Source organism: Eublepharis macularius, chromosome 1 (genome assembly GCF_028583425.1).
Source record: "Eublepharis macularius isolate TG4126 chromosome 1, MPM_Emac_v1.0, whole genome shotgun sequence".
NCBI classification, from domain to species: Eukaryota; Metazoa; Chordata; class Lepidosauria; order Squamata; family Eublepharidae; genus Eublepharis; species Eublepharis macularius.
This window is the reverse complement of record NC_072790.1, coordinates 220,197,563-220,211,253: the sequence shown is the minus strand read 5'-3', so window position 1 is coordinate 220,211,253 and position 13,691 is coordinate 220,197,563. Positions and strand designations below refer to the sequence as shown.

Sequence of the window (13,691 nt, the reverse complement as noted above, 5' to 3'; positions counted from 1 at the left end):
AGTTGCCATCCTGGATACGGGGCTTGCAGCATAAACCCGGGTCTCTCCCAGCACCACTTTTTTTTATTATCCACCACATCAGCTTTTCTTTATACCTCATCTTTAAACCAGGGTTCAGAGCTTTTGACCAGTGCTTTTGGTGCAGTATTCTGCACCTCACATCAAAGCTTTAAAAGTTGTATTATTACCTTTTGAGCCCCACCCCCAACTGTTCTGGCCTATTACATGCATTTCCCAAGATGTTTTTGGCAAGAAATTCTAGATAGAAAAATAACACAGCATAGTCTTCTACTTAATCTGGAAATGGTACGGTGAAAATCCCAGACAGGGGGATCAGATTTGCCTTCTTTGATAAACTTTGGTTAAGTGCTGTTAAGTTTATTTTGATAAACTCTTTAAAAATTAAGAAGAAATGAATCAGCTGACGTACTTACAGAAAACATGATTTCATTTATTAACTATTGGAATATTAGATTTCAGGAAAATATTCAACAAAGTTTTATAATTTATTATAAAGAATTCTATATATGATGGGGAGAACCCTTAACAATAGAATCTACAAGAATTATTTTATAGACTATTTTTATTTATCATTAATTCGATATGACTTAATTTTCATGTTTATAATTTTTTTAAAGCTGTTTGGACATACATGAAGGCTCCTTATAGCAAATCAGGCCATTGGTTTATCAAGATCTGTACTGGCCACTCTGATTGGCAGAAGCTCTCCAAGATTCTCTAAGAGGAGGTCTTTTACTTCACCTGCTAATGATGCTTTTAACTGGAGATTCTGGGGACTGAACCTCAGACCTTCTGCTTGCCAAGCAGATGATGTAGTACTGATCCACATCCCATTCCAGAAAATCAGGGGGCTTTCCAGAGTGGCACAAAATGCCTTCTACCTACATTTGAGGCTGTTTGAATCTCAGCCGTTGTCTCCCATAGAAGTGCAATGGCTGAAGGAGGAATAGATTGAGAATGGGAACTTTCTGTGTACTGGAGGCAGCTGAAGAAAAAAAGTGAATTGTATCTCTTCTCTTAATCTCTTTTCCAGCCTGCTGGAAACCATGTTTCACTACACAGATGAACCCAGATTCACCATAGAGCAGATAGACCTGCTTCAGCGGCTGAGACGTACAGGAATGACACGGCACGAAATCCTCCATGCCCTGGAAACTTTTGACCGCCTCGACCAGGAGCATAGTGACAAGTTCGGGAGGCGATCCACTTACGGGGGCAGTGGCGGGTCCTGTAGCAACAGCACCAACAACGTCCCAGCGTCTTCCTCCACAGCCACAGCTTCCACGCAGACCCAACACTCTGGGATGTCTCCATCGCCTAGCAACAGTTACGACACCTCCCCACAGCCTTGCACTACTAATCAGAATGGGAGGGAGAGTAACGAGAGGTTGTCCGCCTTCAATGGGAAGATGTCACCCACCCGCTACCCGCTAGCAAACAGCATGGCTCAACGATCGTACAGCTTTGAAGCCTCTGAGGAGGACTTGGATGTAGATGACAAAGTGGAGGAGCTGATGAGGTGAGCAAATCAGTTTTGTGTAGACTTAAAGGTTTCCAAAGCAAGCTATTCTGTTCCCCCCACCCCACTCCGCCCAGGACCACTTGGGGTTCTCTGAGAGAACCTCTGTGCTCTTATTCCCAAGTTGTAGAATTCCACCTTTGTAACCTGTGTTGAAGCTACCCAGTTTCCAAGGGTGTACTTCTAACATTGGCTGGAGACCCTGTTTGGTTTGTTAATTGGTTTATTTGCTTCATTTTTACCCCTCCTTTTTCCACAATGGGGACCAAAAGCAGTTTGCATAGTCTCCTCTCATCCATTTTATTCTCACAACAACAACCCTGTGAGGTACGTTAGGCTGAGAGTGTGTGGCTGGCTGAAAGTCATCTAGTAAGCTTCCATGGCAGAGCAGGGAGTCAAATCTGGGTCTCCCAGATCCTAGTCTGAAAACTAAATCACACAGGCTTGATGACTCATATAGTGATGCCACCACGGAGTGACACTTCCACTACAATGGGCCATTTTAATATTATTACACAATACTGATCAGCAGCAAGATTAAGCGTTACAAGCTATTAGGGTGCTTTTATGATTTTGAAAGGTTTGTTTCCTTCAGAGTTTGGAGGCTGGTCATTTACTGCATGGTCTAGTTGTAAAACAGGATAGGATTGATAAAGCCACAGAAATCCAACATCTTGTCCCGGTCGGAACTTCTATTTTTGAAGCTTTTTAAAAAATTCCATTTCACTGTCATACATCAAATGGTATTAGCTGTGGTAACTGGAGCCAAGAACAGGGCAGTGCATAAGAAAACTTGCATGATTTGGATGAAGAAGGTTGGTGGGAAGTGATGATCAGGACTATTTGCACTTAGCCTGTAAAAAAAAAATTAAAATTCTGTTCCTGGGCAACTCAAATTTGCTCCCAGAAAATCTGAATGCAACAACCTTATACATTATCCAAACTGAGCATGTTTGCATTTGTGTGTTATGTGCAGTCAAGTCGCTTCTCAGTTATGGTAACCATATGAATTAACAACCTCTGACATGTCCTATCACTAACACCATTGCTTAGGTTTTGCAAACTGAAGGGTATGGCTTCCCTTATTGAGTCTTACTCTTTTCTTGCTGCTTGGAGATGAGCGGGAAGTTATGAGAAGGCACTGAAATCCAACCTCTAGAGTTCTTCTGAGAGCATAGCCAGCATAGCCCACTCAGCTTTGACCATAACTTTGTGGTCATAAGGATTATGGCTTGATTACTGTGCAGGTGCAACAGAGCATTCGATACAGCAAGAAGCAAACCAGCCAAAAAAATCCTGCAGCATGGTAACCTTTCTACATCAGTTACTATGCTGGAATTTAAGAGCTGCACTGCCACCATTGGCCACTAAGCACCCTCTTCTGTGGCTCTGTCCATTCTGCTAGTTACCCATCCTCCACTCTAGTAGCTTCTCTTCCAAATGAAAGATGTGAGGCTGCAGCAGTGAGCAGAGTAGATGTGGAAGTCCTGTTATAAGAGACATTCTCACCTTCCTCGTTGGGTAGAACCCATTTGTCCTATCAAGTTTCTCCCTACTCCATACAGCCACAAATATGCCACTCTTTTCTTTCTCTCTTGGTCTGACGCACATAACCATCAGTCTATCTCCTATCTTGTCTTGATTTGCCCCCAGTAGTAGTAGTAACAACAACAACATTCAATTTATATACCGCCCTTCAGGACAACTTAATGCCCACTCAGAGTGGTTTACAAAGTATGTCATTATTATCACCACAACAAACACCCTGTGAGATCGGTGGGGCTGAGAAAGCTCCAGAGAACTGTGACTAGCCCAAGGTCACCCAACTGGCTTCAAGTGGAGGAGTGGGGAATCAAACCTGGCTCTCCAGATTAGAGTCCCATGCTCTTAACCACTACACCAAACTGGCTCTCTTGGTGTAAGGCCCGCAGCATGACTCCCCAAAATGCCTTCCTCAATAACCAGAGATTGGGGGATGACATAGGATTTGGGTTCGTAAGCAGGGCCAGGAGAGCTCTTTTTGGCACTGCCTAGACACAGACACAGCTAGTGAGCCACCTCTGGTCTACTGTCTTGGCTTGCACAGCTGTGGGAAGAGGTTGTAGAGGTAATGCAAGATGTTTTATCCTTGGTCTCAACCCATGGCTGACATGGATGATCATTTGTGCTGTTCTTTCTGCATGCATGAGCCTTGTTTTATGATTGAGGCGGTGGCTGCTGCTGCCACTTTCTCCTTTTTCTTTATTTAAGTGCTAGTGGGAAAGATTTATTCATTCCCCTGTAATGAAACTTTGTGCATTCCATATGGCTTACATGAATTTATATAGGCCGTGAGTCATCCATTCTCCTTCTTGTATGCTTTGATCAGCTGAGGACACTGATTAAAAGAAATGTCTGTCGGCAAGGGAAGGATCTCAGCACAGCCCCTTCCAATGCCCCCCCAATAAACAAATCTCCTTGGGTCCAGTGTCTGTCTTTATTTTTCCTCTCTTCTCTCCCTTCTCCCCACCCCCAAATTTCGGCAGGAGAGACAGCAGCGTGATAAAAGAGGAAATCAAAGCCTTCCTGGCCAACCGAAGGATCTCTCAAGCAGTCGTTGCACAGGTAACAGGTAAGCATGCCAGTGCCCCTTTTCCATTTTAAGACATTTCTATGACATTTCACCAGCTTTGCTTCCTGGCGCAGATGTTGGGGATATTGCTTGGTTTTCTGCATTGCAGTGCAGATCTGTCAGCTTAGTCATGATAATGTATGCCTTTGATTTAAGACCCATTGTCCCGCACGTCATGAAACTTCCCCAGTGAATCAGTGTCTCTTCTCCCCCTCACCTCTTTTTTTCTGTATGGCTCAGGCTAGCAGTTTTTTTATTACATTGCAAAAAGCATCAAGTGCTTCCCTTAGAGCTGAAATGCCTTTTATTTTTAATTCTGAAATCGCAAATGGTGAGTATCATCCACAGCCTACCTTTGAGTGAAAGAGGTTGAGGCTCATCCTTTAGATTAGGTACCTTTTTAGGAAGACATTCAGTCCTTAGGGTACTTAGCAGGAAAGAATTTTTAATTATACTGTGTCTTTAAGTGTTTTGGTTTTGCTTTATTAACTCTACAAGTCCCAACACGGCCTGTGAGGAAGCTCAGTTAAATGACTGGAAATTTCCTCCTGACCCAATTGTTTCCCCTTCAGGATACTCTAAAGCTCATGCACAGGCTAATGCCCCTCTTTTTCTGTATTCTGGGGTGTTTTGTCCTGGAACCAACACTCAGTTGCCCTCAACATTCCATGCCTCCTATTGAGCATGCTGGTGGGATATTTTCCTCTTCCCCGGTTTGCAGAAACTTCTATCTTGGTACCCCCATCTGCCCTCATAAGAGGTGTTTACCATCAAACTTGCTATTAGAGGGGAAAACTGCGAACTATGAGGAGTTGTGGGGGAATAAGAGGAAAATTGGTTTGCTCAAGCCTATAAATACCCTGGAAAGGTGGGGGGATTTAGGGTGGAGAGGATGGAACACACACCCCTATCTCCCCCATGTGGGACATTCTAAGTTCCTAGGAGTTTGAGCAAGTTAATTTCCCTCTTTTGTTTTCTGTTGTTCCTTTAAATGACTCTCAACATACCAAGGCCCATTGAACATGCTCAGTTCTCATCAAGTTGTTTTTGTGGGAAACAGAAGGGAGTCATCACTTTAATTTACAAATTAAGATTTTTTTTACTGCATAATACATAGCAACTTCCAACCATGTCTGCGAGTGGGCCCTTTTTACTGCTTTTGTAACAGGAACTCAGCCATGAAGTTTGATATTAGAGAGAATGCTAATCTACAGTTCCTTCCTAAGCTGTTTGTGTGACAGCTATTATATGTCTAATTCTGAACCAGGCCATAGAGAGTAGATCAAAAAATCCACAAACCAGAACAAACAGAGAATTTCCCTACAAACCTGAGGGTAGATGCAGGTTTACAGAAAAATATGAAATCTAAAACAAAACACTGTGGGATTAAAACTCCCCAAAATAACAGAAACATCTGTACTTTAAAAAATGAATGACTGCTGTGCTCTCCATGGAGATAGATCGAGATGGGTACCTGTATTAGTCTGTCTGTTGCAGTGGAAAAGAGCAAGAGTCCAGTAGCACCTATAAGACTAACAAAACTAGTGGTAGGGTATGAGCTTTCATGAGCCACAGCTCACTTCTTCAGACACCCTACCAGCTCATAAAAGGTAAAGGTAAAGGTAGTCCCCTGTGCAAGCACCAAGTCATTGCTGACCCATGGGGGACGTCGCATCACAACGTTTTCTTGGCAGACTTTTTACGGGGTGGTTTGCCATTGCCTTCCCCAGTCATCTACACTTTACCCCCAGGAAACTGGGTACTCATTTTACCAACCTTGGAAGGATGGACGGCTGAGTCAACCTTGAGCCGGCTACCTGAACCCGGCTTCCGCCAGGATCGAACTGAGGTCGTGAGAAGAGCTTGGGCTGCAGTACTGCAGCTTACCACTCTGCGCTACGGGGCTCATGGGGCTTTACCAGCTCATACCCTACCACTAATTTTGTTAGTCTTATAGGTGCTACTGGACTCTTTTGTACTGCTGTGCTCTCATGACACTACAATCTAAGATCTTGGGAGCCATTTGGGGGGTTGGTAGGCAACCATAACAGCATCGCCAAGCCTTCCAAACTTCAGTTTCTGTAAATCAAAAGTGTGTGTATGGGTGGGGGGGGGGTGAGTGCACTGGGAAGCCAAAATGACACTGGAGAAGCCCCAACCACCCCCAGTGAAGGAAAAACTTGCTGGCAGTGGGATAAGTTTGTGCCCTGTGGAACCCTGCAAGATAATTCCCACTCTGGAGATGGCTCATCTCCAACAGCAATCCTTTGAGTCTGTTCCATGAGAAACGATTAAACCAGTCCAAGGCACATCCCTTGATACCCACTTTTGCCTCCAGATGCCTCAGCAAGATGGCATGGTCTACTGTATTGAAGGCTGCAGACAAATCCAGGAGGAGCAGTAAAGAAGCATGGCCTTTGTCTACATTCAGACAGAGATCATCAACTAAAGCCATTAGACCCATCTCTGTCCCATAGCCTGGTTTAATTCAAAGTCAAAAGGGTTCAAAGCACCAGAGTTATCTAAGGAGACCTGAGGTTGGTCAGCTACTGCTTTCTCAATCTCTTTGCCCAGAAAGGGCAGATTATAGACTGAGTGATAATTGGCCACATCACTTTTATCTAGGAATGTTTTTTACTTAGTGGGTGGATAACTGCCTGTTTGAGTGGCTGCAGGAAAGTCTCCTGAGTTTGTGACTGACTTATGATGGACCTCAAGGGCTCATTTATGTGGTCCTTACATGATTTTATCAGCCAAGATGAGCAAGGATCCAGTGGACAAGTAGTGGCATCACAGATGCCAGAATCCTGTCAGTATCCATCATTGTAACTGGGTCAAAGTGTTCCATAAGCAAATCATACAGTATGTTAAGCATTTCTTCCACCTTGTCTGTATTACAGCTGGCATCCTGATCAGAATGTATTTGAGCTATTTTATTGGAAAAAAACTTTGCAAAGGTGTCCCAGCTAATTGCCTGTTCTTGAGACTGTAAAAGTTCAGATTTAGGAGTTAGAATATGTCAAGATACCTTGAATAGTTGAGATAGTTGTGAGCTAGCTGATGCAGTAGTTGCAGAGTAATAACCATTCTTCTCTGCTTCATAGGTCTTCCAATGGACTCTATAAGCACGCTCTATCAGATTCAGCTTGAGTTTTCTGCCAGCATTTTTCTAGACATCTTCCGGCCCTCTTTAGGTCACTAGTCATAAGTGTGAGGTGCCTGGTTGGCCACTGTTGGAGTAAAAGCTGGATTCAAACTACTTTCATATAATCCAGCATGATGTTTCTCAATTGTCAAAGCTTTGAGAAAAAGGCTGCCCCAAGTGGGTATTGTCTGAAACCTAAAGGCTGCCCATATCTTATGTCATGCCAGACCCTAGTGTGATGGCTGCAAAAATACATTGTGTACTCAAGTGCTTAAGACTGAACCACACTTACAGGAGCAGTACCTTTCCCTGGAACCTTTATGACTGAACTCTTCCAGCTTAAATAAACAGCTTTGTGAGCACTCCCTTCAATTTGTAATTTCAGCGTTAGCTGATTAATTCTGAGCATAACCCCCTTTTCCTGTATAAGTAGAAATAGGATTGTTTCAAGTCAGATCATAGGCATTCTCATCACCTCCAGTCTCTCTCCACCCCATACAAACATTTAACTAAGTTTCAGGCAGCTTGTTTGAAAAGTCAAGCTATAAATGGCATGTTCAGAATTAACATGCGCGTGCACACATGCGCCACTGGTTGGAACCTAGTGGAAAATATTAACTTCCTTCCTTTGCGCTGGGGTTGAGCAAGAAGTCATGTGGACAGGCACCAGAGAAAGATGGCTTATTGAGTTTAGTTAGAATAAAATTCTTCTCTCTGTCAAGGGATTGTGGCATTCTTGCATAAGTGTGAGTTAATATAAAATGATCAAGGCGTGAGAACAGGATGTAGAAGCCCAAAGCGACACATACTATTGCAGGTAGAGATCATTGTTTCCTGGTTTCAGGATTAGTTCATAACATACCTAATATGCGAGGTACTCCTAATCCAAGAGAAAGCTAAGGGCTGGACAAGATGCTTTGAAAGACACATGGCTACCAGTGAAAATGGCAGCTCTGTGTTATCTCCTTCCCATACCTTGACATGAAATACAATTTACCCCAGGTCATGCTTTAGAGAGTTTCCCATCTCCCACCAGAGGAAGTCGACCATGTGGAGCAGGGACAATGAAATGCCACAGCATGAGGGTATTTGGAGTAAGATAAACAACACATTAAAGAGGGGGAGGCAGGTACCTGACATGTGGTTGCTGGTTTGGGTGGTAGCCCTGTATTTTTAAATTGTGTTCCTATATTTCATTGTAAGATTTCTACTCTGCCTTTCTGCAAATAATCTAGTAAGGGCAGAATTTAAAATACAAAATATCACACTAAATTTAAACAAGCAGCTGTAAGGCAATATGAAACAATAGCAGAAGAAACAGTAAAGAATCCTAAGCCAAAATAAAATGGTCAAATCAGCGAAAACAGAAAGTAAAACTAGAAGTGAAACCAACAGTCACAGAAGTCAGGAAACTACATTGGGGTACAATTTAGTTCACAGTACGGTCCTCTCAAATATCTAAGAGTCTAAGATGTGATTCTTGGAGCAAAGTTCCAAATCCTAGGCTCTGAAAAAGTCTATTTCCTAAGTGGCCACTTATTTCTTCTCAGTCAATGCAGGCCTGTGGAGCAGGGTAACCATTGCCAGTTTTAAGTTCTGGACAGGTTTCCATGTTTCTGACTCAAGTTATAAGGGAGTTCTCACCATGTATTGCTTCCCTTTGCACAAAGGAGGATAGGGTAATACCACTGAGGAAGTAAAAGAAAGGACACCATTTGAGAACTGCTGTGGTGGAGTGGTTAGTGTTGAACTAGAAAGTTCTGGGACAGCCATGTTTATATCCTTTTTCGGCCTTGAAGCTCTCTGGGCAATGTTTGACGAACCTTTCTCAGCCTCACCTTCTTCATAGGGTTGTTATAAGGATAAAATGGAGGGCGTGAGAATTGTGTGTGTGGGGCTCTGAGTTCCTTGGAGGAAGGTGGAGAGATTAATTATTTGAATACTAATACCCTGCTTTTCTCCATAGTGGTACCCAAAGAGACTTCAATGTCATTCTCTCCGCTTCCATTTTACCCTTATAACAACAGTGCTATAGGTTAAGCTGAGTGTATGTGCCTGGCCCACGGTTGCCTAGCAAACTGCCATGGCAAAGTGGGGATTTGAACCCGGGTCTCCCAAATCCTTGTCTGACACTCTAACCTTTGCATCACACTGGCTTTTTATATACAAGACCTTTCCATTCCCCCAGCGATTAATGACGGCAAGGATTTTGACAGTTTCCCAAGCATGTGCAAAGACTGTCTCTTGGGACTGAGTAAACTCCTCTTGCCTCAGCACCAGTGATTATACTGTCCTAAATGTTTTCCCCCATTTGAATCGTGGAATGCTATTACAAAATCTGGAAGAAAATAACCCTGCTTTTGGTGACTGTCTGTGACCTACTACGTTTTTATCTTATCGTTCTTCAAAGGAGTTCAAGGCAAAGTAAATGTTCTTCCTTTCCTTCTTCCATTTGATCCTCCCAACAACCCTGTGAGGTAGACGAGGCTGAGAGAGAGTGACTGAGCTTTAGTGCTGATCCCACTGAGCTTTAGTGCTGGGTAGAGCCTTGAGTCCAGGTCTGCCTGATCCTATTTTGACACCCTCAATACGCCATCGTGTTGGCTCTCTCTTACAACTGATATGGAGATATATGTTTTCCCCTAAAACGACACAATGCAGTGAAATATGACCAAAAAACTGAAAAAGGCCGGAGATGCTGCTGTTAATTATATATAATCTCCTAAATCTATTGTATTGTGTATAGTCTAAATTATTCTAGAAAAAGCAGCTGCTGATAAGCACTAGCCCAAAATATGGAAGCTGCTTTTTATAGAAACTAAAGGTTTCCGCAGAAAGATAAATAAGATGCTGATGGGCTGGGCGGGGTATAAATAATATAGAGATAAGGAGACTAACCAGAGCTAAGAATAGTTTGTGCTGAGCAGCCTGCCTTAATTTGACTCTTCCTTTTAAATCCTCACTCCCTCTAGAGGTGAGATTGGAGAAAAGCACAGGCGCAGAAGGAATGCGAAGGGAGTAGGAAATCTCGGTGACCGACCCTGAAAGTTTTCTGGAGGCTAAAAAGTATTTTAGAGGAAATCTTTTAAAAATCTTCAGCTGGCCAGATGGAATTTTAAAACTGACTTTGAGATCCAGAGAGGCAATTTAGGACTTAAAAAGTTTTAGATTCTCCCTCACCATAAACTTAGTAGGTTGGGTCTCATAGATCTGTTCTGCTAACAGTGGCACTTTCTTCCCACCCGAGGAGCCTTCCCCTGATGCAAGAAGAAGGCTCCTGTGGGAAATCACTGCCATGAGCAGAATGAATCCATAGAATCTAGCCCTCTATCATAATCCGAAGCTCTCACCCATTGAAATAGTCATCCACTTTAATCTGGATCTTAAAAATGCACAGGGGTTTATTAAAGTGATTGTAACTACCTCCCCTTTTGAAAATCAAGCTGAGTTCCTCCTATAGATATGCCCTTGCTTAAACCCCCTTTCTCCCTCGCCTCAAAAACACTATCAGCGTCTAGGAAAATGATTTCCTGTTTCTTTTTTTAACATGAGAGAGACTTAAGATCCTGTTAAAGATATCACCATTTCTCCCTCTGCTCCTGGGTAGCATTTCCAATCTATTCAGAGCTGAATAGTGACTGTTTACTATTAGGCACTGCGCATGTGTGCCCAGCTCATTTTGACCAGCACAAAATGAATGGCCGAGTGAGTCATCCCATTTCCTGGTTGGACGTGTTTATAATGTCTTATAAGCCGTTATTCTGCTCTACGTCCCGTCCCCCCCTCCCAAGCACCATCATTGTCTGTCTTTGCAGGCGGTCAGAGCAATTAATCACAATAATGTCATCTGAAAATTAGGTCTCTTCAACTCAAGAACTCAAAGCCTTTTATGAAAATGGCTGGAATTTTTGTAATATAGTCTATATGAGCATTCTGTGCCACCACCGCCCCCAACTTTGCGATCAGGAGAAAATATGTTATAATCAGCAAATGTCATCAATTGATCTGCATCTTCAAGCTGTCACCCATAGTGCAATGCCATTGGCTAGGGATTTAGTTCCATGTTGGATGTTTATGGATATTAGAATTCTTGTTAATTCTCAAAGCTTGGATGGGTCTGGGCCAATGCAGTGCAGCATCTCTGTGACATCAGAGCAGGTAGAATAAGGGCAGCCAGAGTGGTGGTGATTATTCTGCTGAGCCCACTGTGACGTTGTAGCAAGGCATCCAGTGGTACTGAGGGAGAGAGTGAGAAAGGGAGAGGCAAAGAGAAGAAAGCAAAAATTAGAAGTGAATTTCACGTTGGTTGAGAAGGAGGCTCACAGTGAAATCCTAAGCAGAGTTACTCCAGTCTATGCCCATTGGTTTCAATGAGCTTAGATGGAGAAACTCTGCTTAGGATTTCACTGCCAGTAACCTAGTCGTGCTGGCAGGCCTTTAGTTAGCACAATGTCACCTGCCATATCCTGCAGAACTAGGTCAAAGAAATAACCCCAAACAATCAGTTAATTCTAACAACATTGACATTAAATTGTTAAACACAATTTAAACATGATTGTGAATGCAAATTGTCCTTATGAAAAACTGGCCCAAACAAGGAGGGCTTTTTGCACTGGTTACAGAAAAATGTTCAGGTTCCTCCAGGGGCGTGCCAGAAGGGGGCGGCGTGCAAGAATGAGGCTCTGGCCCAGTTGAGACATCAAAAGCAGATCTTTTTATGGTTGGCGCAAACTGGCCTTCTTGTCGTGCTTGTGCAGGCACTCTGTTTCCCATCCTCCGCTGCTGCACAGTTGGCTGAACATGGAAATCTTCAGCCTTAACTCCCGTTTGTTGTGATGTCTGAATGCAGCTGCCTCCACTGAGCTGAGCTTGCTTTCTATCACACTGGGATTCTTGAACTTCTTAAATGATTTTTCAGCGGAAAAGCCAGGAATTGAGCCTGGGAATTTTGCGTGCAAAGCAGGGGTTCTACCACTAACCCACAGCCGTGTCCCTGACAGCATACTAACTACAGTGGAACAAGTGGGAAAAGGGAAAGTGTATAAAAATAATAACAACAATGTCAACATTAGATTTATATACTATCCTTCAGGATAACTTCACACCCACTCAGAGTGGTTTACAAAGTATGTTATTAGTATCCCCACAACAGCAATCACCCTGTGAGGTGGGTGGGGCTGAGAGTGCTCCTAGAAGTGCTCCTGTGACTGACCCAAGGTCACCCAGCTGGCTTCAAGTGGAGGAGTGGGAAATCAAACCCAGTTCTCCAGATTAGAGTCCCGTCACTCTTAACCACTACACCAAACTGGTATGTTGGATTGGCCATGTGTGTTTGTGCAGAAGGAAGCACAAAGTTCCCATTGGGCAAAAACAAGGATCCTTGCAGGCCGCTGCATGACATCATTTGTTTTATGAATTGCTGGGGTGGGGGGGGGGGTCCTCTCTTCTGGGCTGGCTTTGGGTCCCTTCCGACTTCACGTTCCTAGGAAGATCTGCCAAGGCTGAGTTAGCTCCCTTTTTCTTTTGAGTTGGCCTCAGAAACTGCCAACGCTCATTTTTAAGCTAAAAATTATATTGCTTATTGGTTTGAATTAACAGTGGGTATTTTCAGGCTGCCATATCCAGCGTGTGTGATTCAACCAGCCCTGGCAAAATGGGCTCCTTGCCAGCATTTTCAGCATCTCAGCCCAGGGTCTTTGTTCGTGCTGTTGCATCTCTCTCTGTGTCTTGCCCACAGGTATTAGCCAGAGCCGGATCTCCCACTGGCTGCTGCAGCAGGGATCAGACCTGAGCGAACAAAAGAAAAGGGCCTTTTACCGATGGTACCAGCTTGAGAAGACAAACCCTGGTAAACAAACCAAAGTCAAGATACTCCTGCCATTCCCATTGAACCAAACCTTTTGCCTGGCAGCTGTGATGAGTTGTGTTGGCTCACTTCATCGTGCTTCGGTTGGTGTAGGAACCTAGCCAGACCTTATCCTTGGGAAAGGATGGTTGGGGAAGCATGGATAGATTCCGGCAGGCCCTGGAAAGATTGAGGCCTTTTCTACAAACAGAACTGCATAATTGCTTTGAAACAGGAAATGTAGTAGTGTTGGTGGGGCAGTAGTTGATTGAGGAGCTTAAATGCTCATTCACATTGAGCAATGCAGAGTTCCTTTCAGTGCTGTGTATGTGCATGCGTTCGAAAGAAGCAGGGTTCACTGGACAACGTAGAAGTACATGGAACAGCATCTTGGGGTAACTTGTTCAATAATCAGCAGGTGGCGCTATTTCTTTTTCATTGTCATAACGAAGTGGTTTAAAGAATATCACTCCTAACTGGAGAAGGGAAGGAGGTTGGGTACTTCTCCGGGTATCTTCTGTGGATCGTATGGTTCTGCCCAGAGGGCGGC

At 43.7% G+C, this 13,691-nt stretch overlaps 1 protein-coding gene across 5 annotated transcripts in view; it reads left to right on the top strand.

The window, feature by feature from the left end:
* Positions 1-13,691, top strand: part of HMBOX1 (homeobox containing 1) — a 121,887-nt gene that overhangs the window by 75,118 nt on the left and 33,078 nt on the right. For all 5 annotated transcript variants that reach the window (XM_054988338.1, XM_054988320.1, XM_054988311.1 and 2 more), the window contains 3 exons: positions 1,055-1,540; positions 4,066-4,151; positions 13,034-13,144. In XM_054988338.1, coding sequence (XP_054844313.1) covers positions 1,068-1,540; positions 4,066-4,151; positions 13,034-13,144 — 670 coding nt within the window. In that variant the 5' untranslated portion in view covers positions 1,055-1,067. The remainder of the gene's footprint in view (positions 1-1,054; positions 1,541-4,065; positions 4,152-13,033; positions 13,145-13,691) is intronic.